The 23,829-nt window shown below is 43.9% G+C and overlaps 1 protein-coding gene across 1 annotated transcript in view; it reads left to right on the top strand.

Moving 5' to 3' along the window:
- Nucleotides 1-23,829, top strand: part of ABCA13 (ATP binding cassette subfamily A member 13) — a 2,251,223-nt gene that overhangs the window by 728,466 nt on the left and 1,498,928 nt on the right. The window contains exon 27 of the mRNA XM_069613428.1: nt 5,077-5,307. Within this exon, the coding sequence (XP_069469529.1) occupies nt 5,077-5,307 (231 nt within the window). The remainder of the gene's footprint in view (nt 1-5,076; nt 5,308-23,829) is intronic.

Here is a 23,829-nt window from a genome sequence, read left to right as displayed (position 1 = left end):
CGGCCAAGTGGCTTTTACCGCTTTGCAGTTGCTTTCCTTCTAATTTTGACTGTTCATGCTGGCACGAATATCAGACGGTTTTAGAGCACTTTTGTAATATTTGTTAATATTTAGAAGACTCTTATTCCCTTTCTGTAGTAGAACCTATCTTTGCGTCAAAGTATGCTGCCAATCGCAAGTACGGTATTTAAGAAACTAGGCCTGCCTCTGTTTCCTCTATTTTGACTGACAACCTCTCAACAATTTCTAGTTATTGCAAAGATACATATTTCTTACAGGCGAATACTGAAAGATTTACTGGGATTTGTTGCTCGTCTGACGATAGGACGTTTCTAAGCGCGGACCCGGGGATTGAAAATGTGTTGTTTAGTGTAGTCTTGCTTCCAAGGCGAGTGCGTTGCCCCTGAGCTATCCTCCCGAGATGAGTGCTGTAGGGGTAATAGAGCAAAACATTGATAGCAAGAATGTAACATATAATCAATTAAAAGTTAGTAATAATTATAACAGTGCGATGTATGGCTGGAGATGTTCACAAGATACTCGGAATCTAGATGATTCCAATGTGTTGATGGAAGAGCCCTTTCTTTCCTAAACTAAAAGAGACTTGGGGCAGTCCGAATTGCCACCAGGTTAGAATCCAAAGGACCATTTCCTAGTTTTCTCCTTGCTGGCCGTTCCGGTTTGCAGTCTGGTCATGGTCTTACTGCGAGATGAACGTCTGCAATCCGATGTTTTTAGTTTGGATATCTGGTAGGCCGGCGTACCGGTGTTGGTTGGCTGGTTAGTGATGCACACAGCTTTGAATCAGATCATAGCCAAGATGGAGAGCAAGTGTATTTCATGCAAGATTAGGGTGATGTGCTCCTGTTTCCTAGAAACAGTAATGAGCGGAGCTATGGCGTGGCGGGCCGACTGGAGGAAGACCCGGTGAGCAGTTGGGAGCCCTGATTAAGCGTGAACACTAGGGCACGCACCATCAATCGGAAGTCCCAGGGCTGTAGGCAGGGCTTGTGGAGTAGAGTGATCTGATACAAAGCCATTTTAGCCTTTTTTGCTGCGCGTTTTTGACAGGAGATATTGCTGTCCACAAAGAAGAAGCCTAGGGATTTTGCCGAGTGGGTAAAGTGAGCGTTGAACCTGCCCAAGTGCATTTCATCCAGCCACCTTTGAGTGTGTTCCTGGTTCTGGGGGTGGCCTAGGAGTATGAATTTGGTCTTGTGGGGTTCAAATTTAAGCTGTCACTTGTCATCCACATTTGAATTGATATAAAGCATGAGCGAATGAGAAAGATATCTAGTGGGCTCTTGATCTTTAGATGGAACTTTGCATCATCTGTGTACTGGTCTGTCATGATGTTACAGTCATCTAGAAGTGAGCCCAGACGTTCAATATAGAGGTTTCTAATATCAGCAGAGACTTGATGCATCCTTTGCCCGGCACAAATCCTATCTCTCGGCAAGTGGCCCATCACAGATAGGCCTAATGAAAAGTTAACGGCACCTCTCCACTCTCTACCTGGTGTGGCGCAGGATGGAAACCATCCTCTCCATGAGTAAGGTTTTGCCCAGCTCCATGCATGATGATCTATGATGTCGTACCTGGCTGTGTTGAAGCATATGTGTGCTTCTACACGCTTTATAATTACTGCCTTAGTTGTTGTGAAGTGGCTTGAATGTTCGGTTCGAAAAAAGGAGCAGCTATGAGAGCTGGAGTCTAAACTCACCTCCTCCAATGCCTTGCTTAATTGCCCTTTTTATATCATTTAATTTTATTTTGTTGATTTTGTTTACCCCTTGAGAAGTAGATTCAGTGTTTTGTGGGTGAAGCATAGCCTGTGCAACAAAGCTGGATGGAATTAGGCAACATGACCAGTGATCAAAACCCTTGAGGACAAATGCCATTTTTTAGTTCCCTTTTTACAAAAGAAAGTCACACTTTTTATTGACCACATGAACTAAAATGTGCGCCACTATTTGGCCCATCTTTCATTTCTTTCATTTGGATTTTGGGTTGGATTGCTGTGTGGTGAGGGAACCCCACTGATATGGAGATATTAACCTCACCCAGAGTGGCTGATACTCCCTCTGGGCTCTTGCAAGGTGTTTACACGTTTTCACATAGGCAATTTGTGACTATCTAAAATGCAAGGAATAAAGAATTGATAGCTGTGCTCGACATGATACTCTATGAAATAATAAATCTCCATAACTGTGTGGGCATTATGTACCCCTCCTCTTCCCCCCAAACCCATTTAAACTACTCCGTTATGAAGATAAACATACAGTGTGCTACTTGACCTGCTGTAAATATGTGACTCTCCACTTTTCTTGTACTGCACGATACCTAAAATAACCAGCCCAGAGTTCAACACAAAGTGGAAAGAGCTTTTTGGTTCTGGGCTCTGTTTCAGAAGTCCAGCAGTATCGTCTACTTCTTGGGATTCCCTCGTGTGGTCTGCCTACACAGAAGTGGAAAAGTAAACATGAGGGGGTTTAAGGTGGTGCTGTGAGCTGTTGTCTGTTATGCTGTTGGAGGTGTGGTTTCTGAAACATGTCACGCACACTTCCTTTGGAGGTGAGCAGCCTGATTTTGTTAGGCAACAATATTGCCATGTTAATAGTTGTTGCTTCCTTCCTCTTGGTTTCTTCCTCAATTATCACTTATACCATTGCAAGGCAAAGACACATTCAGTTATTTCAGTTTCCTTCTCAAAGTCTCCCTCCTGGCTGATCTAAAAGGTTGGCATTGTGACATAGAACCCCAGCCCAATCCTTAAAATGGGTGGTGGGGCTAGCTAAAGGGATCAGGTAGCAACCCCCGCAGTATGATGCTGTGCCAGGGTTGTTATCAGGAGGATTCCTGGCTACCCTCACCACACCATGGTCAGAGGCAGGGGATTGTCAGCTCACAATGCTCTTGCCCTTAGAGAAAACCAAACATATACAAGTGATTCAGTACACGCCCACATAGTTGACAGGAAACGGGTTTTAGGTGAGTGAGGTCCCCAGTCAACAGAACGATAATCCTAAACAATGTTACTTCCACAGATAAACACTTCACTAGACCAGAATAAAGCAAGACAACATCAATACCGTATGAATAGGTGTCCTCCTGACTTGCCTTCTAGGTCTTTTGGGTGTACATATTTGCATCTACAACTCCTACCTCTTATCCCCAGAGACCGCCGGTGTACCATTGCATACTTGAGTATGTCATTCAGTCCTAATTTTATTCTTTCAATTCTATAACTCAGACTGGATAACCTACTCATGTTTAGAATAGGAAAACCTGAGACACCTGACAAACATGAGTGCCCTGGCAAGCCTCAAGAACTGCTCTGTGCTAGAGCCTGGGGTGGAAAACGTTGCTGTGATCTGAGCTGTGTATGTGTGTGTGTATATGTGTGTTTGTATGTATGTAGGTATGGATGTGCAGATGGGTTGGGAATGGGAATCCTTCACATTGAATACAGATGCCTGACTGACGAGTGTGGACCATTGCGATAAGCCTGAAATGAGGGATATGCAGGTGCAATAAACTGGAAGAAATGGAAGTGAAAGATACGTTTGGAGGATCCAACTATAAAGATGTGCACGTGGCAGCAAAGCACTCTGCCTAGCTCAGCAATGAGTGACCTTCACATCAACAGGTCCCATACGTCTATAGCTGAAGGCTGACAAGTTCATATTCCGGTTCCAGGCCTTCAACATGTGTGGGGCAGTGCATTGTGGGAAATGTCATTTGTTGCTGTGTTGTATCCAGTTTCTCTGTTCTAGGAACGTTCAATAATGCATATCCCTGCTTAAATGATTCAAATAGAGCAGCACTATGTTTAGGGCGATTGTAGTGCTGAAAAGTGCATATTCATGTTCCAGGTCTTCCAATAAACCAGCACAGTGCATTGTGGAGATTGTAGTGATGAAAGGTAGATCCTCTGATTGAAGGTATTTTGTGTGGAACATTGACTAAGTCTTTTTGGGAGACATTACCCAGATTTTCCAGTCATTGGCTACCAAAAGATTCTGCCCTCTGCTGGCAATTGCCACAGATTCTAACACGTTTACTTATCCGAGAATTCACGTTTTCGTTCCAAAATGTGTCTGCATCAAAGAGGAGGTTGGTGACCCTGAGAAAGAACCGACACCACTACAGCCCACCCAGTCCCACCCATAAGCCCACCCATGCGGACTGTTATTGGTTGGAGAATATTAGGTGGGCTTGTGGGGAGGTGGGTTGTCTACTGAACGGCTGACTCATTTAGACAAGTCACCAGTATGAGAGCAACCAATAGAAAGGAGAATTAATTACTTCCTCCTTCAGCCTACCCATCTGGCCACAGGACTTTTTTTCATAGAATTAGACACACTAAATAAATAATGACAATTGGTGTACCGTCTGCTGACATTATGTGACGGTTTTTTGGTATGCCAGGGCCCTTTCCTTGATGTTTGTATCACTTTTGTATTATACAATTGCTTTAGCTGGCTTCATTCAGCCAAATATCATTCCCTTGTTCCCCTCTCGCCTTGAAGCACTTCACCGGTGTATAAGCGCTTTATAAACAATTACAATTACATTTACATTAGGTGGCAAATCTCCTTTTCACAGTTTTTAGAAGTTGCAGCAATCTGTCATGAAGTACTACATTCAAACATGATATTATTCAAAAGAAGAAGGTGGGATTCCGCATCGGTGGGCATATTTGCTATTCATGTGTGCGGGGCACAGTGTTGATGAGAGCATCAGTATGGAGTAAGCCAGTCAGTTATCCCTCCAGTTTTGCCGCTGAGTCGTGCACTGTCATATAAGAACCTTCCAAGAGTGGTCGGTGGTACTCCAGAGTGAATTGCTCACATATGCCAGGCACATGTGCCAATCATCATTCCATCTTTGGTGGGATTAGCAGCTCATGGCCCCGGCTCCAGGAAGGGTCAAGCATCCAGATTGTTCATAACTATATATTTACAGTGGCCTTGCTCTCCTGCCACATAGGGCCAAGATGGGCCACCTGTAAAGCACATCTGTGCCCCAGCTAATTGACGTATTTTGGTCTCCTTTCCCTCCTTTTCTTCACAGCCCTCAATGCTGGAGATCCAGGACCCGGAGATGAGCATTCAGACCACAACGTTGGTTCAGGCATATATCCCCAACGCCTTCCTAAAAGAGAAAAGCAGCACGGAGCTGACCTACGTGATACCGGTGACGGCCGATAAGACAGCCTTCGAAGGTCTCTTCCAGGCCTTGGATGAACACATGCACCTGCTGCATCTGACGGGCTACGGCATTTCCGACACCACGCTGGAAGAGGTATGCTTGGTTTGTTACCACCATTCCTTCATTCAAATTCCTCATATGTAAGCAGTTGCATTTGTGCTATTATGAGCAGTCCAAATAGAGCCAAATCCTGGGTTCGTGGATAGAGGTAACTCTTGGACAAAGGCAGTGGCTATGCCAGCAGCCTATCTTTATAGAAGAGGTTCCAATTCCAATAGTACTGGGCCATTCGTGATCCATGTATGCTGACATACGGTGAATATTGGACTACATGCTTAATACTACAAAAAAGTATTTGGATGGTGTACAAAGCTCTTTATTGTACACTCGTTAATTTGCTGTCCATAACAATGAGAAATGCTAAATTCGGTGACATTTCCACTATTGATTTTCAGATTTTTGGCTTTTTGTTATAATTTGCATTTCTTTTTAATTTGGTGTTTTTTCCAGGTGTTATTCGCAACCACTATATTTGGCATGTGAGAATGCCTTTAAACAAAAAAAAAGTGACTATTGACATTTGGGTTTTGGACCACTATTTGGCAATATGCCTGTTTAAGACTAACAAACAACTAACACATTACGCTCACAAAATGCAGAATACTTGTGCCTTGTTATCACTAGAAACAATGCTGCAGCACATGAGTCTGGGCACTGACCCAAGCAAAAGTAGGGTTGGCTCCCCTTTTGTACTATGCACGTTGGGACGCTCATTAACACACATTAAAACTCATGAGGATGACCCGCCATTTTGATAAATTGTGCTGCAGTAAATAAAATGGAGGCATTATCCTTTCAATTAAATTATCATTATTTTATTATGTGCTTAATACCGGAGACCAGTCTCCAGGAAACCTGTGTTGCTCTGCGTCTAAGAGAAAGACACTTTGCCCTTGGACCACCCTCCCGGCTCATAGCTTTATATATCAACCGTCACTTTGCAACGTGAGTGAGAGAGGACTCTTTTCTAGTGGTTTAGGCGTGGGCACAGGACAGAGACTTTTCTGCTTGGTATCTGGGACAGTATTCAGACAGCCACTCCTTTTGGAAGTGCCTCACTTTTGCTATCCTTGGACCTTCAGTGGGGCTTGTTGATCTGAATTTGAATGATTGTCAGTCATTATAGAACCAAGTGTTTCAGGTCATGCATGACACCTGGAGACAGTCCTGTTTTTTCCATGGCCGTCTGTGACTTTTAGTTTCCATTTCCCCAATACGTATGTTATGGACCTACAGGTCCCATCAAGCACACTTGAAAGCCAGGAGTGGCTCGAGGTGCTGTGCATGGCATTGGGACACTTGGCAGCAACAAGTCATTGGCAGGGTTTCTGCCCAAAAACCTCTGGTTCAGATTCTCTCTGACGGACACATGCTCAGCGGTCATATAGAGAGGCCCGCAGACCCTTAAGCCAGGAGCAGAGTTGGGAGGTCTCTATTCTCACCCAATTGAATTGCAGTGATTTCAATTCAAAGTAATTCACATTATGTGCCAAGAAACGTTCACTTTAGGGAAATATGCACACGTTTACAATTTCATTTTATAATTATTCTTTTATAATGCCCTTAATAACAGGGATTGGTTTCTAAGCGCGGGAAAAGGATTTGAACCAGTGTTGTACTGCATTGTCTTGCTTCCAAGAGCTATCCTCCCTCACCAAATAATGCATTAATGGCTTTTGTGTTCAAAAGCATAACATATAGTAAAGTGCCACATGCCATTTAAAAGGATTGAACAATTACTTTGCAACTTCCACAGTCGCTGACTATATTTAAGACTGATCATTAAAATGCCATCATTAATGTTCCTTCGTTCACTTGTTCCTTAATGTTCCAACAATTGTTAATTACAATTTGGAGCTCTGGGACTAATCCTGGCTACGCAGCAACTGAAGCATAGCAGATTGTCTAGTCCCCATTATCTAGTTTCAATAACAGTCTGAATAACTCAAGCTTACTGTTCAATGACACGATTTGTTAATTTAAACTCTTGCCCAAGAATGATCTCAACGATTTGTCAATGGCAACAAAGGTGTCAGTTCACAGGACCATTAACAAACACAGCAAGGCCGGCTTACATTTTTCAAAACTGGATCATTTTAACAGGCTGGCCAATGTCTTTGGCCTGGCTAGTGTGTCAAAACAGAAAAAGAACATACAGTGTATCCAAGTTTCTATTGAATTTAATACTTAACCGTTAGGGCGTTTACATTGATCTTGGCCCATCCGTGGCCCAGTGGCAGACCTAACCTGTCTGGTGTCTGCGTAAATTAAATGGAACTGTTGAATCTGCTGCAGGCAGCCCAGCCACCACTTTTATATGAGATGGCCTGATGCGCCTTTACTGAGGGAGTCGAGCGTTCTTGGTCTTTTCAGCGAGTCATTAGGGATTCTCTCTTTCACCCTAGTCTGATATGTGTTGCATTCTTAAACAAGGTCTCAGGATTACTGAACCAATTTACGTGTTATGTGTTTGAATTTTATTGTGTAATGATTTATTGGACGACCACCCTCAACACAGAGTTCCTTCCCTCCCCACTCAAGGTGTTGCTCAACAAGCTACTGAACAGATTCCTATTTGGGTTGATTCCTGACCTGTTTAATGCCACCCAGCTCTCGCCCCCTGTACCACCAATGAGCCTGGAACCAGGCCGGTGTATAGAAAATATATATATATACATTTATTTCAATTGTGGGATTAATAAACATTGCACTGAAAATGACACAAGCCACCATCCCTGTGGCACAACAAAATAGCTTCAGCACTTAGGTAACTTTCTTGTGATAAAGAACTAGCAGGTATTTCTCAATAACATTTTAATTGCAACAGACACAGGTTTGCATTTAAACCAAATCACACATGGCATTTCCAGGGCTTTATACATGGGATTTCTCACACATTAACACAGAGGCAATTTTGAAAACACACGGTCAATCAGAATGCACCCTGTATGCAGCACCCTGGTTCCTTCTTTAACCCAAAGCAGTCTCAAACCTTTCTGATATGAGTGCCATCTCATCACCCCCAGAAGAAAGTGTATATCCTTGAACTGGAGCATCACGCTTGGTTTAATTTATTTTGCAAAGCACTATTTTCTCCCAGCACCCAACCAGGTATCAGTTATATGCGACACCCCTTGGTTTAAAGGCAACGTTTAGGGATCAGGAATATATTGGGAATTTTATTTTTAAAGGCAGGGTTTGGGTCCATGGAATGGATAGGGATTTTCGTTTTGGGACACTCCACATTCAAATGAAAGCCAGGATTTTGGGATTTTAGAATGGATATGGATTTTGTTTCGGGACAATGGCACATTCAAATGAAAGGCAGGGTTTGGGGATTTTTTTGTTTTGGGAACCAGGGACCACCTGCTTCTGTAAAGTATTATGGGGTTACAAGAAAAATAGGGTTACCCAATTACTATATAGGCTATATTGGTTAAAGTACACTAGGAATGAGATTTGCTACTTTCACATTTTAACACAAATCACCCTGTGACCTTTTCTATACGGGAATTCATTAATTATTTTTAATAAAATGTGCTAAGGGTCTACACAGTTTTGCCCCCCACCCACAGTTAAGGGAAAGGATTAAGGCAGCCAGTTTTCCCACACATTTAATATAATTGGGATATGTTACTTACATTGGAGATCTGTTATTAGCTCAGGAGGCCAGGCAAGTATTAGGACCCTCTTTTGGGAACATGTGAAAACAAGGAAATAATATGAGGCAGGGTAACCAAAAAGGAAACGCACCAAACACAGGTTACAAAGGAACATACGAAGTACTTTATTTTATACTGAATCCAGTTACAAAAGAACAGAACAAAATTCAGATAGCTATCGACCCTCAGTACAACACAGCAAACTCCGGCGTGGTTCGGTGTGCTCAGTGAGTGCAAATATTCATTGAAACAGTCAGGCTTTTATACATTTCTCCAGCCTGTTGTCCAGCCTTTCTGCAGGCTAACCATTCCATAAATAAGTTACTGCTCTAGGGTCCCTTGCCAGGTCAAATCTAGTTCATCTTAGGTTTATACATTAACAAGAAGAAATGGTAATAATGTATGCTCTAGGCCTAACATTACAATGCGGGACTTAGTTTATACAATGTAGTTAAGCAGGTGTTCTCATTCAATTATAGATCAGTTTCGGTGATACAGGTAATCCATTGCACACAGGTCAGCAGAAGGACAAGGTCTCAGCTCTTGACCCTAACAAGTGGCCTGCAGGCAAGTTATACATTAGCTGTACAGAGGTCATGACAATCGAGTTCTGTTCTGAATAACATAGGCTACCGTTTTAGCTCACATGGTGACTTTATAGAGCAAGAAAACCTAAAATGGCGGCTTGACCCAAAATGACAGTTTACATGGTTTCTAAGGTCAGGACCTTGCAATGCGAGTTCATTCACGTGTAGTTTATAAGCAGCTTGTTAGCAGCTTGGCGTAGGCCAATATACATATATTCATAGCAATAGGAGGCACGATATAATTTCTAGTTTGACAAACCCTCCTTTTGGCCTATGCCAAGTGCTAAACTACTTCTGATCTCCCTGCAAATAACTCCATGTGTCATCGTCCATACACCCTGAATAGCTGTCAGAAATATCTATCGCCATTAGATCTTTTACTAAGATCTCTTTCAGTACATACTCCTTAGAGGTTTTATCCGGGGCATACACTTTATGTCCTACTGTACCTATCGCCTGAGCGCAACATCCCCCTAGCATTGAACATATACTTGGTAGACATTGAATACAACAACAAAGAAATAGCAGAATTCCCAAAATAATCAGCAAGACTGAAAGCACTTTCCAACCCCAAGACCGCAAGAAGTCCCAGAACCAAGCGCTAAGATCCAAATTTCCCTCGGGAACATGCACTTCTGAACTAAGAATGTGCAGATTCTGTATTGCCTTAAAAATTGTCGTCGAGGAATCTGGTACGAAAACACAGCAAGCGGACCCCACTAATTTGCATACTCCACCTCGTTCTGCCAGAATGACATCTAATGCCATCCGATTTTGGAGTGCTACCAATCTTATTGCTTTTTGTTCTAGTGTCATATTGTAGAGTATGTCCGTGGTGCGGTTGATCGTTCTCTCTGGTACCCTTGCTAATCCCCTAATGTTCTCAGAGTTTGTTATTTGTCCCCAAAAGGGCACAACTGATTTTGCTATATCTCCCAATACTTGCCCAGGGGTATCTCCATTCTTGTCCCGCCGTGGGCGAGCCTTAGAAACCTCCAATGTACTAGCTACAAATACCCCGGGTAACAGGATTCCTAAATAACAGGTTCCCTGCCAATCCTTGGGCAACCAGGGAAATGCTAAACTACCACAAACAAAATGAACAGGCCCCCCCTACATACAGAGGCCTGTTTTCTCCAGTCAAATTTACAATGTCATTGTACACAAAAGGGGACCCAGTCAAATTTACAATGTTCATTGTACACAAAAGGGGACCGAGTCAGGACTATGATTTATAGAGTAAGAAGGAGGCACGGCGTCCTTATTGCCTATCGGAGTCATTTTAAAGGAAATTAAAGTTTGAAAAGGAAGAGACAGTTTATCAGACGGCCTAATAGAAGTGACATTAGGTTTACTTCTATTTGCAAAAAGCGAGCATCCCAGGGGAGTTAATTCACGTTTCTCGAAATCATTCAAATTAGTTCCATCAAAGTTCCCTGAGATGCTATCATTCCAACGGCCAAAGAATAGTGCTCTAAGAGAGGCATAGCAAGCAGTCGTTAAAGGTAAAGGGTGAATATACCATCCCAGTCCCTTGTTCCCATGTTGCGGTAAATGAGTGCAAATCCAACAATTACTCTTATTAAAAATGGCATGCGTTGCATTCATTACTATCATTAGAGTGTTATTATGATACTTTTGTCTATGTTGGGAGTCTCTAGAGGACAGAGTGTGAAGGTGCACAGAGGGAGTCAAAGCAGTCGGTACAATCTCGGTCGGTAGTAAAGGTTTTAGAGGATAGATTTCTTCAAAGTACCAAAGTCCTACAGCAGTAATTGCAAAAATAACAATTATCGTTATCAAAACACAGCGGTACGTTTTCGGGGCCCAGGCACATTGTTCATTGTCCAAGTTGGTCACCCCCTTATTCACAAGTCCAGTGCGGGGAGCAGCAGTGGAGGTGGCAGGCATTGTAGTTCCTCAATCGACAACCCCAATGTTCGTTGCTGGCGATGCTACGGTCGCACAATTTCTTAGTCCTTCCCAACCCTAGCCAGCAGAATCACTTTTTTCCCTTTTGTTCAACTGAAACTTTCTTATACAAAGGAAAACTTTCGATCACTTCCCTTTCTCAAATGCATGGAAAAACCTGTGCCGTAGTTCTATTTTCTTCGTCGAAGGTTGTACCTGGTGGTACCCAAGATTGTTTGGTCCGAAAATAAGGTGTCGTCACTTCCTGAGGGAAGCGACATATCGGAGGCGACGGAATTTGCAGAGCTTGAAACAGTATTTTACGGAAGTGATTTTTCAAAAGAGTGCGGAGACGAAATGGACTGTTCCCCAAGCTCCACGGGCTCAGAGAAATTCTCTGACGCACTCACAGCGCTGTTTGCTACTCCAAGATCAGGGACTGTAGCATCAGCGAGGGGTTCTGCTTCTTCTGTAACGTGTGGCGTCAGGTGAGGAAGTTTCTTGACATGCGTCGCGTGGATCCAGTGTTTCTTTCCATCCACCCGCACTGCTGTCTGAGTGACCAACAGCACCTGGTAGGGTCCCTTCCAACGAGGAGTGAGACAGGAAGACCTTTCGTAGGCCTTCACTAGGACCCAACTTCCAGGCTGTATATCGTGTCCTGGGCCCGTGAACCGTACAGGTAAAGCTGAAAACACCTGGTGATAAATGAAATACAGGTTTTTAGTTAACTGGTTACAGTAGTCGGAGAGAAGTACATTTTCTACATCGCGCAATGCGCAGCTTTTAGGCAAACCCCAAATATTAGCAGGTCTCCCCATTACCACCTCAAAGGGAGAGAGCCCAGTCTTAGTTTGAGGGGTTGTCCGCATTGAAAGTAACACGATCGGTAAGGCGTCCGGCCATTTTAGTTTGGTGCCGGCACACGTCTTAGCGAGCTTGTTTTTTATGATACCATTGTGTCTTTCCACTAATCCGGCGCTCTGATCATGTCTGGCCGAATGGAATCGTTTGTCAATTTGCAATGCCGTACTTATCTGTAGAATTACAGCAGCGATACAATGCGGACCATTATCCGACCAGATAACTCTCGGCAAACCGAACCGTGGGAAGAATTCCTTTAACATGGTCTTTGCAGTGGTCATGGCTGTAGCGTCTTTAACAGGGAAAGCCTCGACCCACTTACTAAAGGTGCAAATGACCAAAAGGACATATTTTAGATTGTTACATCGCTCCATTTCAATAAAGTCAAAGTGGATCACTTCAAACGGGACAGAAGGAGGCCCAAAGCTACCTCTTGGAGTTGCTGTCCCCTTTCCCACATTGTGTTGTAGGCAAATCATGCAATTTTGGACATAATGCTGGGCAATTTTTGAAATCTTATCATTTACCCAGACTTTCTCTAACATTCTCGTGATCTGTTCAGCGCACACATGTGTGGGACCGTGTGCCATGGTAACCATCATTACTATATAGGCATTAGGAAGCAACCATTTCCCTTCAACCATGTCCACCCAACACCCATCATCATCGAGTTTCCCCAAGCCCTCAGCCCACCTCTTGGATTCTTCTAATGTGGCATCGGCTTGGATATCCCGTACAGACCCAACACCCTCATCCATTGCATAGGCATCTACAGTCTCCCTTGAAACATACATCTCCGTGAAGAGATCAGAGGCAGTTTGTCTAGCTATTTGATCAGCGAAAGCATTCCCTTTCCCTACATCATCTATAATCTTGCGATGTGCTGCGCACTTAATGATTGCTAACTGACTAGGGAACGCAAGCGCTGAAAGCAATTGTACTATCAGGGAGCCATGTTGGATCTTGGTGCCATGCGAAGTTAAAAACCCTCTCTCTGACCAAAGTCTCCCAAAGTTGTGAGCAACCCCAAAGGCATACTGGCTATCAGTATATATGTTTACTGTTAGCCCTTCGGAAAGCTCACAAGCTCGAGTCAATGCTATAATCTCTGCGGACTGCGCAGAGTTATGCGTAATTCTCTTGGTCTCCACAACCGTACTCAATGTAGTGACTGCATAAGCAGCTGTGGATGTACCATCCAGTAGTTTGAAGCAGGAGCCATCACAAAACAGCTCCCCTTGTGGGTTATCCAAAGGAGTGTCCCTCAAATCAACTCTGCCTTTTGTATCTTGTTCAGTAGTATACAGGCAGTCATGTGACTCTTCGTCACCGCAAACAGTATTTTGCGGGAAAGGTAGGAGTTCAGCCGGATTAAGAACGCAGCACCTCCTAATTTGAATGTAGAGAGCAAACAAGATTAATTCATATCCTGTCAGTTGTGCGGAAGTGAGGTGTTGCATTTGGGTTTTGTTCAATAGAATATCTACAGAGTGAGGCACCATCAGGGTTAAATCATAGCCTAGGACCATTCCCTCACTCTGTTTTACAGACTCAGCAGCAGCAGCGACAGCGCGCAAACATCTTGGCAAAGCGCATGCAACAGGATCAAGGGCGGAAGAGTAGTAACCGCATGGCCTATTGTTCCCTCCATGTTCCTGCGTTAATACAGCCAAAGCACATCCATCACATTCATGCACAAACAACACAAAGGCCTTCTCATAGTTCGGTGTGCCCAAAACTGGCGCCGAACATAATGCAGTCTTGAGCAACTCGAATGAATGTTGATGCTCCGTATTCCATGGCAATGGCGAAGAAATACCCTTCTTCGTCAAGGCCAACATCGGTTTTATCACTAGTAAGAAGTTTGGGATCCATAACCTACAGTAAGAAGCCATACCTATCAAGGCTCTAACTTCTTTTTGTGTATTTGGGACAGACATGCCAGAAATGTGTTTTATTCTTTCAGGTGTCAATCTTCTTCCCTCCATTAACAGGAGATAGCCTAAATAGGCAACCTCCTGGCAACAATATTGAAACTTTTTGAGCGAAGCTTTGTGACCATGCTTAGCTAGATGGATGAGCAACAACACAGTGCCCTCTTTACAAGAGCTCTCAGAGTCAGCGGCTAAAAGCAAATCATCAACATATTGAAGCAACGTACAAGTAGGGGGCAATCCAAGGGTATCAAGCTGCTCTTTCAAAGCCCTACTATAAATACTAGGACTCTCAGTATAACCTTGAGGTGCACGAGTAAATGTGAATGAGTGTCCCCCTAAGGTGAACGCGAACAAGTATCTACTATCCTCATGTATAGGAATACTGAAGAAAGCATTCTTTAGGTCCACAACACTGAAGTGAGTAGCCGTAGCTTCAATCATGGTTAATATTGTCGTGACATCAGGCGCAATTGGAAATTGCAGAGCGACGACTTTACTAATGGCACGTAAATCAATTATAAAACGAAATGGAATTGCATTATCACCTTTTTTGTACACGGGTAAAATTGGACTATTGCACAAACTTCCTGTAATCTCCTCAATCACCCCACGATGCACAAAATCGGAAACAATGCTCTTCAAAGCTTGCTCGCCTTCAACTGAGATCTTATACTGTGGAATACGGGGCAGCTTAATTCCATGTTTCAAAACTATTTTAACAGGCTCAATCTGCAAAACACCAACATCATTGTCATCAACTGCCCACAAACACTCTGGTACATTCCCGAATTCTGGCGGCAAAGGTCTAGTCAAGAATTGCGAAACAGAACATTGCTGTGGTGAAATCGTCAAACGCACTCCATCAGAAGAACAATGAATTACCGCATTTAATTCCTTCAACAGATTCAACCCCATCAAATTTTTTCCACAATTCGAAGTCAAGAGAAATGGACAGTGGTCCGTAAAGGGACCCAAAGAAATAGGTACCGGTAAAGAAACCGGACAAACAACTGGTGTGCCAGAAAACGCTACAGAAACATTGGTTTGCCCTGACAGTGGAATGTTTGGAACCCGAGAATGATCAATGGAGCACTTCTGTGCTCCAGTGTCTATCAAAAATTGATGTTTCCTATTTCCCACTACCATTTCAACGTAGGGACCTTTCTGATTAACGGGAATAGGTGTAGGTTCCAAACCCTGCTTCGGGCAATCCTAACGAAACAAAATATCATCAAAAGGAAGCTCTTCAGATAGATATGCAGCAGAAGGATGATCAAATATGTTTCTAGTATCCACACTCGAAGTCTGATTATCCTGTGAAAAAGGTTGTTGGGGATCCTGCGAAAACTGGCCTCTACCAGGGCCCCCTAAACCCGGGCGACCTCTGGATCGTCTACCCATATTTCCAAATGTGTTATTCGACCTCTGTCGAAGGATGGGGCATTGTGCACGCCAATGACCTTCCTGGCGACAATAGGCACACTGGTTAATATTCACAGGACCCAAGGGCACATTCCCTTGTGGAACATACTGACCTCTAATCTGCGAACTACCCCCTCTGGGGCCTCTAACAATTTGCTGTAACAATACTTTAGTCTTCAAATCACCTTTTCTCTTCTCGACTCTATCTTTTTCATTTTTGACACGGTTCTCGTAGTACTGAGCCATGTGCAGTACTTCTGATTGGGATTTTGCCTGCCAAGTGCTCTCAGAAGACATAATTTGTGACTGGATGTCAGGCAGCAATCCACGTAGAAATGTGTCCACAAATAATCTTTTCCCCAGACTCTGTGCCTAAGTCTTGTCCACTGAAATCCGAGAATACCTGTTCGAACCGATTAAAGAACTTGGTAGCACCCTCAGATTTTCCTTGGACACAGGCCGTAAGCTTGTCCCAAATAATTCTCTTTTCGGGGATTATAGTTTTCAGTTTTGCAATGATTCTGTCAGGCAAAGTTAGTATCTCCTGAGGTGGTCTCTCACCAGCTGGCCTTTCCCCATCAAGCCTAACTATGTTAACCCATGTATCTCCCAACCCTGGTACATCGTCTATAGTTCTAACTTGTTTCCACAAATCTACAGGCAGGAGTACAGGGAATAACAAATCAATGTCGCCTAGGGTAAACACTGAGGACTGCAAAACGGACTCTATCTCTTTATAGAACCCTGTCGGATTTTTCCTAATGTCAGGAATAGTTTGTTTAATAGTATTCACTTCCTGTCGTGAAAAAGGGACGTGAACAAACTGCGATACATAATGTGCAGGAATGTCCACAGCAGGTGTACCTGCTGCAGCATTAGCAGGAATCTCAACCTTTGGGACAAATGTCGGAGGAACCTCTCTCATAGGCAACTGAGATGTAGGCAACTCCGAACGCTTACTAAGCAACAGACCTAAGTCGAGCGCTAAAGCAGTTGAAGAAGTGTCAAGTGAAAAAGCTCTCTTATAAATGCTCAATAACTCTGTGGGACAACTAACCTTTCTCTTTTAACATTCATCCTGCAGGTACTCTACCATTACCTGTATCACTTTCCTCTGCATTTCTAGCGTATATTGACTGTATGTGTCATATAACTCAACTGGAGTTATCGATATGTCTGAAATCCATCTAATCGCATCTTTTGTACAAATTTGCGCCTCCTCAGATGTCGATTTACGACACGGAAGAAATCGTTTCTGTACATACATAATTTCTTCTTCGTCATCCTCATTCCGTAACCTTTCCAACTCCTTTCTATACTCAAATATCCTCTCAACATGCTCATGTACCTTCTCCACAGTGTCTCTTGAAAACGCTAAAGTATTCAGGTCCCTCAACCCTTGTGGGAGGTCTGCATTATTTAATTTACCCCACATTACACATAAATGAATCCCTAAACCTTCAATGAAAACATTTTTCTCAGGAAAATTATCCATATTAGAAAGTGTGGCAAGAACATTAGCTCGATCATCTCTCTCAATACAATGCTTAGCCCATGCAAACAAATCCTGTTTCTTTTCTGTAGGAACAGTATTACAAGTAACAATCCTCGACCCCGCACCTTGATCAACTACAAGCGGTACAGAACTACTTGGGAGTGAGGGTGCAGGCAAATTCAATGGAGGTACTATTACTGGTGCAATGGGAAGAGGCAGAGGAGCAGGTGGAGGAACAACAACCGGAGGAATAGGAACAACAGGTTGAGCAGGAAGAGCAGGAATAACAGCAGGAAGAGGTACAGCAGGAGGAAGAGGAACATACAGAGGTGGTGCAGAGGCACCAGGCCTTCGTTCATTTAACAATTTGTCGATAAACTCATCAGAAACATGAAGATCTTTAGAAGGATAGATTTTCTGAATACCGAATGAGAAAGCCCTGTCCATATTCATAACCGACTCAGACTGTTTGTCCTGATTATATAACAACGCCTTTTCAGCATTTGTTTTATGACGGCGCACATGTTTTTCCCTACTTTTAAGCTGCTGCAACGCTTCTCTTTTCCAATTTTGCAAAACATCAAATGCTGCAGGTCTGGCCTTCTTTTTTAACAAGACTGACTCTAAATATTCAATACGAGGGATCTCAAAACTACCATTGACTGGCCACTGAAGTTCGGAGGCATGTCTGGTTTGTCTGTGCCAAATTTTATTAAATACTACACTTCCAATGCCATGCTTACAGTACATAGTACATGCCGGTGACCCCTCCTGTGGTGCCGGACGGCTAAATTCCAAAGATTGTCTAACGCTGCGGAATAATGCCCTAAAGCAGCTAGACAATTTCCCAGGCATTTCTCAAATACTCGGTGTTACCTGGTCAATAATTTTGTCTGCAGATACAATGCGCCAAATTCAAATTGTCAGGGTTGAATTAAGAGTCGGGTAACGACTCACCTGACCAAACCTAAGGAGGACCGATCGGCTTACAAAGGACTTACCTAACAAATTTTACCTTGTGTATGGTGATTTCGGCAAATCTGCCCGCCTCAAAAAATTGACCCTCGTCAAGATGCCGTCTCAGACCACACGGCTATCGTCCAGGGAACGGATCGTGCAGCGCTGTTGAGGTGTCGCGTCTCGTTCAGTCGGGCCCGTTATGTCACACCGTCCGATCCTGGTCCGATAGCGTGCGTCAACCTTCAATAATCCGGCATCAACCTTGAGGGTCCCTATTCTGGGCGCCAACTGTGAAAACAAGGAAATAATATGAGGCAGGGTAACCAAAAAGGAAACACACCAAACACAGGTTACAAAGGAACATACAAAGTACTTTATTTTATACTGAATCCAGTTACAAAAGAACAGAACAAAATTCAGATAGCTATCGACCCTTAGTACAACACAGCGAACTCCGGCGTGGTTCGGTGTGCTCAGTGAGTGCAAATATTCATTGAAACAGTCAGGCTTTTATACATTTCTCCAGCCTGTTGTCCAGCCTTTCTGCAGGTTAACCATTCCATAAATAAATTACTGCTCTAGGGTGCCTTGCCAGGTCAAATCTAGTTCATCTTAGGTTTATACATTAACAAGAAGAAATGGTAATAATGTATGCTCTAGGCCTAACATTACAATGCGGGACTTAGTTTATACAATGTAGTTAAGCAGGTGTTCTCATTCAATTATAGATCAGTTTCGGTGATACAGTAATCCATTGCACACAGGTCAGCAGCAGGACAAGGTCTCAGCTCATGACCCTAACAAGTGGCCTGCAGGCAAGTTATACATTAGCTGCACAGAGGTCATGACAATTGAGTTCTGTTCTGAATAACATAGGCTACCATTTTAGCTCACATGGTGACTTTATAGAGCAAGAAAACCTAAAATGGCGGCTTGACCCAAAATGACAGTTTACATGGTTTCTAAGGTCAGGACCTTGCAATGCGAGTTTATTCACATGTAGTTTATAAGCAGCTTGTTAGCAGCTTGGTGTAGGCCAATATACATATATTCATAGCAATAGGAGGCACGATATAATTTCTAGTTTGACAAACAGGTAGGAGTCGGATCACACATCTGGCTAGGATAGCTGAGCAATTTACAGCAGGGCCCAGTCAGGTTTTAGGATCTCTCTCTCAGATGGTACTCCCAGTCTTCCAACCAAAATTCTCCAGCAAAAAGACTTTGGCACACTCCAACAAGTGTCAAGTGCCCAGTGTAATAGAGGATTGACCATATATAGCGCCTATGACCCCATTCATATTGCAAGACTTGTTCCTGGCCTCAAGCCCAGGGATTGTATCTCTCCAGCACTGAAATCTCTGCATTGGCTCCCAGTGGCGGCAAGGATTAAGTCCAAGACCCTCTGCATTGTCCACAAGGCCTCTGGGGCCTGGTTCCTCAATACCTCCAACTCTCTCTTCGCAAATACCTTCCTACTCAAGCTCTTCACCCCCCCACCTCCAACTCCCTCAGGGTCAGGTGATTCTCCAAGCAACAAGTTGGCAGTAGATTGCTTTCTTCAGCTGGGGCCTCCCTCTGGAACAGCCTCCCTGCCTCTCTGAAACTTGAGGAGAACCATCTCCGGTCCTGGAAGTACCTCACGACCTTCCACTTTGCTTCTGCCTTCTTTCTTCCTCTCCACTGCTGATTTCCTGTCTGATACTGCACTGGTCACCTGGCTACCCTCTGATTTCAGGCCCAGATCCCTGCTCGCCCAGTTGCACACCCGCACTGCCTCCCGGCAGCCCTTGGACTTGGGTCTGTATCTGTAACCCTACAGTCCCTCTACTGGTACTTTTGCACACCTGCTGTCTGCACTTACCCTTGCACCTTCCACCTGCACTTCTTGTTATTGTTTTGATCCCATGCACAGCACTGCCCCTCTGCCCTTTCCCCTGGCACTTTTCCCCTTCCCCTTCCCTGCACTTGTGCAATTTCAAGGTCACTTGACCAAGTAAGATGCATGTCTCTGTCCTCCCTCTGTACCCCTTTCCTTGCCTCGTTGCACATTGAAACACTTATGGCATTTGTAACGCACCTATTCACATCATATAATGAATAATTTTGCAGTGCCAACCCATTTTCCCACACCTCGGATTGGACATTAATTTTCCCCTCCCTCCAGAAGTCCGGCCTCTGCCAGCGGATGGGGCAAGGGCTTTATGAGATCAAGAGTATGGATAATGAGGGGAGGAGAGAGGACTGTCTAAAATGACAATTTTAAACTTACACTTTAACAACTCCAAAAAGTCCCAACATGAACTTTTTGTAACTTACAACTAAACACAATTTTATATTGTTTTTTGAAGTACTACAACCTACCTTGATGCATGTGTATTTTGCATATTCTGAAATCCAGCCAAGATTTCTACCCTTAGCACCAGCTACATGCAGGCTGAGCACTATGTTGGCACATCATTTGTTTATATATATATATATATATGTATGTTTTCTGATTCAGTTATTTTTGCCAGGCCTAGAGAAACGAATTTAGTTCCGGCACAACCATCCCTGAGCGCATAATAATTTTTCGCCCTAACATAGTAGTGGGGACTATGAAACTTTATAATCCAACCATTAATTTTGCGTTTTATCATCGCTCCAACTTTCAGATTTCTATCATGTATATGCAAACCAGAAACCGCTTTTAGATCTGTAACTCAAATTCCTCACCTTCGATGGAGTTGATACATCAGACTGATAGGCTTGTTCCAAGCTTTAACATGGTATAGGTCCCGACTTGGTGTGTCGTTTCGTTCACTTTTTTATTGAGGAAAAATGTGCCCAATGTTAATCAATAGTAATGCATTGATATGGAAATCCTTGGTTTCACATCCAACAAGCTAAGTAAGTTTTATTTCTCAAATGTCACATAACATGGGTCTGTGCATGACTCAATGTTGTTTCAGCCCTGCCATTGAGTGCATTATATGGTCTCTGTTTAAAGCTAAGGCACAGTTATTTGGACTGTAAAACAGTCTGAGAGGGCAGGCCTGTATTTCCTTATCTGACCCCTCCATGATTTTGATCTCATAACTGTATTTTCTTGCATTTTGCTGAAAAAGACCAAGGGTCTCTGGGGTCAGAGGTCCAGTTACACAGTCCAGCAGTTCAATGGGGCATGCTGCTAAAGAAAGCCACATGTGCAATCTGAAAGCAATGGAATTTGAAATTAAGAGGATGGGCCTCATTACGAGGTTGGAGGTAGCCATGGCGCTGTTGGCGCCATGGCTGCCTCCAAACTCGTTCCGCCTCCGTCCTGGTGAATGGAGCAATTACAGGTCCATTCCAAGGTTGGCGGGACCGGTAATTCCCCATTCCCATTTGAGCCCCCACAGGGCTCAATGGGAATGGGGAAGGCTCTACTAACGGTACCACAAATTACGGTACCGTTATTAGCTCCAGAGTCCCTTTGCGGGTCCCGTCCTTAATGCCTGGAAAAACCAGGCGTTAAGAGAGGACCCACAAAGGGAACTCGTAGTAGGGCGGTAAGGGATTACCGGCACTGGTGGCCTTACTGGTGCCGGTAATATCTTACCGCCCACCTCGTAATGAGGCCCGATGTATTTTACATGTACTGCATTATATTTCAATACATTGCATCTTGGCCGTCTGTCCACGTGTATGTATTTTTGTTTAATCTGAAAGTTGAAAGGACATGACTGTTCATTCTGAATTATCCACACATTGATTTCTGTTTAACATGTGAAGCCAGCGTCCACTTTAAAACGTTTTTGATAATGTCAGTTTGAATGTTGAAAGTAAGTGTTTATTTATTTGAAATGAAATATGTCACTTGGCTCCGCTTTCAGATATAAGGCGCAGTTCATTCTTTTTATTTCCCAAATACACAGCATTTTCATGTATGGGTGTTTCATGTTTAATGCTGTTGTTTGTCTTTATCAGTCAGGCACTGAATTTACACCCCAAAGATCACCCCTGGCTCTTTAACTCACTCATAGGAAAGAGCCAGGGGGAGTCGGGTTTTTCTTTTTTCTTTTCCCTGGAGCACATCAGCTCCTTTTCCATTCTTAGGGAGTGGGCGCTCTGTCCACCACCCCTATATTTGGATTTTGGTCTATGGTCATTGTTAGGGAGAATTCTCAGAAATGTGCTAATTCCTCTCTACCTTAGAGACCCCCAGCAACTTCGCTGCATTTTAGGACTTTTAATTTTGAACCTGGAGAGAGTGAGACCCTTTTTTCCTACTCTTGCATGTATTTTTAATGTGATTTGAACCCTGTATTTCATTTGGTTGTGGAGTCTGACAAACTCCATAGGCATCATCTTTTACATTGCGTCACAGAGCACCTTCAGTGCAGTGGCACAGGGAAATCTTTCAGATTTCCCAAAGGTTTAAATACCTTCTCTTGGATAAACTACTGTTTCCAAGAGCAGTAAAGTGAAATTGACTTTACTTACACTTGTAACTTTCTAGACCCAGCACACACTATCTTACAATAGGGTGCTAGAGGGGTTCCTTAGTATCCCCTTTGTCTAGTTTCTCATGTAACATGTTTGTTACCCTTTCCTCGATGAATGGCTGGTGGCAGTGGTTTACTTTTAACTACCGTGGTGTGCTTTTATCGCAGGCTGCGTTCGCAGCTGCAGTAAAGCACCCAAGGGTGCCATTTTTGTCAAAATGGCCCGGTCTTCTTTTTTCACTGTTTCTTTGTGGAAATGTCCTTCTTGAGATTTACTCTGCGCGCCAAACCAGGTTTGGTCCCTTTGTTCATCTTGTCTTTGGCGGGATTCACCAGTGAAGCCTGCCTCTAGCTCCAGGGTATCTGGTGGGGGCAGGAAGTGAGGGAGGTGCCCGAAACTCCTTGTGCTTGGTCTACTAGGACGCAGAAATGCACTCTTAGGTGATTGCCTGGCTGGCTGTCCAACAAGGACAGCCACCCTGCTGGGTGGCTGACAGCTACGCTGGAACGAATGGGACAAACCTGTATAAAAGGCAAGGATTTTTGGCTTGGAAGGCAGATTCGACCACTGGACGAAGGGATCCAAAGAACTTGGAACAGATGCCTGCTGCAACTCCTGGACCGTTGGTTTGCCTGGTGAAGCCCTGCTGCTGTGCCAAAGCTCCAAATTCATTTTTGACTAGAGAAGCCCTGTAAGGATGACTTCTCCCCTTGAGTTGGTAGGACCAATCTACTCCAAAGTAAGCCACCTAGACTTCCACTCGAAGCTGGTTGCATTTCCACTGCAGTTGCTGCTGGAAACGGAAGTGTCACGAGTTTCTCTCTTTCTCACCTGTTTTTCCTTGCTTGTGGTCTTCTTGGATGTGGCTTCCTTATTCCTCACTGTCCGAGAATTACATAGGTTGGAGCGCATGTCTTCGGGTTCCAACGTGGATAGCCGGCTGCCTAAGCCGGATAGCGTTCAGTATCCAGGAATGTTAGCCACGAATCCAGGAAGGAGGAGGGGCAAGTGTCCTATGCTCAGACGATGTTCGAGACATCTCGGAACGAGCACAAGACTGGGTCCGGGATGTGGGATGCAGCTAGCGGATAAGGTAAGAATTTGGAGGGGAGTTCTCCAGGAAGGGAGAAAAAAGGATAAGAACTGGAGATAGCACAGTTAACAGACTCGAAACATACGTCTAGCAACTCCAAGCAGTTGCATTGAGACGCGCAGAGCCGTGCCTGTTTTGTAGGAAGCAGAGTGTTGCG

The sequence above is a fragment of the Ambystoma mexicanum genome, chromosome 5p (assembly GCF_040938575.1).
Source record: "Ambystoma mexicanum isolate Mex_15411 chromosome 5p, UKY_AmexF1_1, whole genome shotgun sequence".
Lineage (NCBI taxonomy): Eukaryota > Metazoa > Chordata > Amphibia > Caudata > Ambystomatidae > Ambystoma > Ambystoma mexicanum.
Note: the sequence above shows the minus strand (reverse complement) of the source record. Positions and strands in the feature narration are given on the sequence as shown.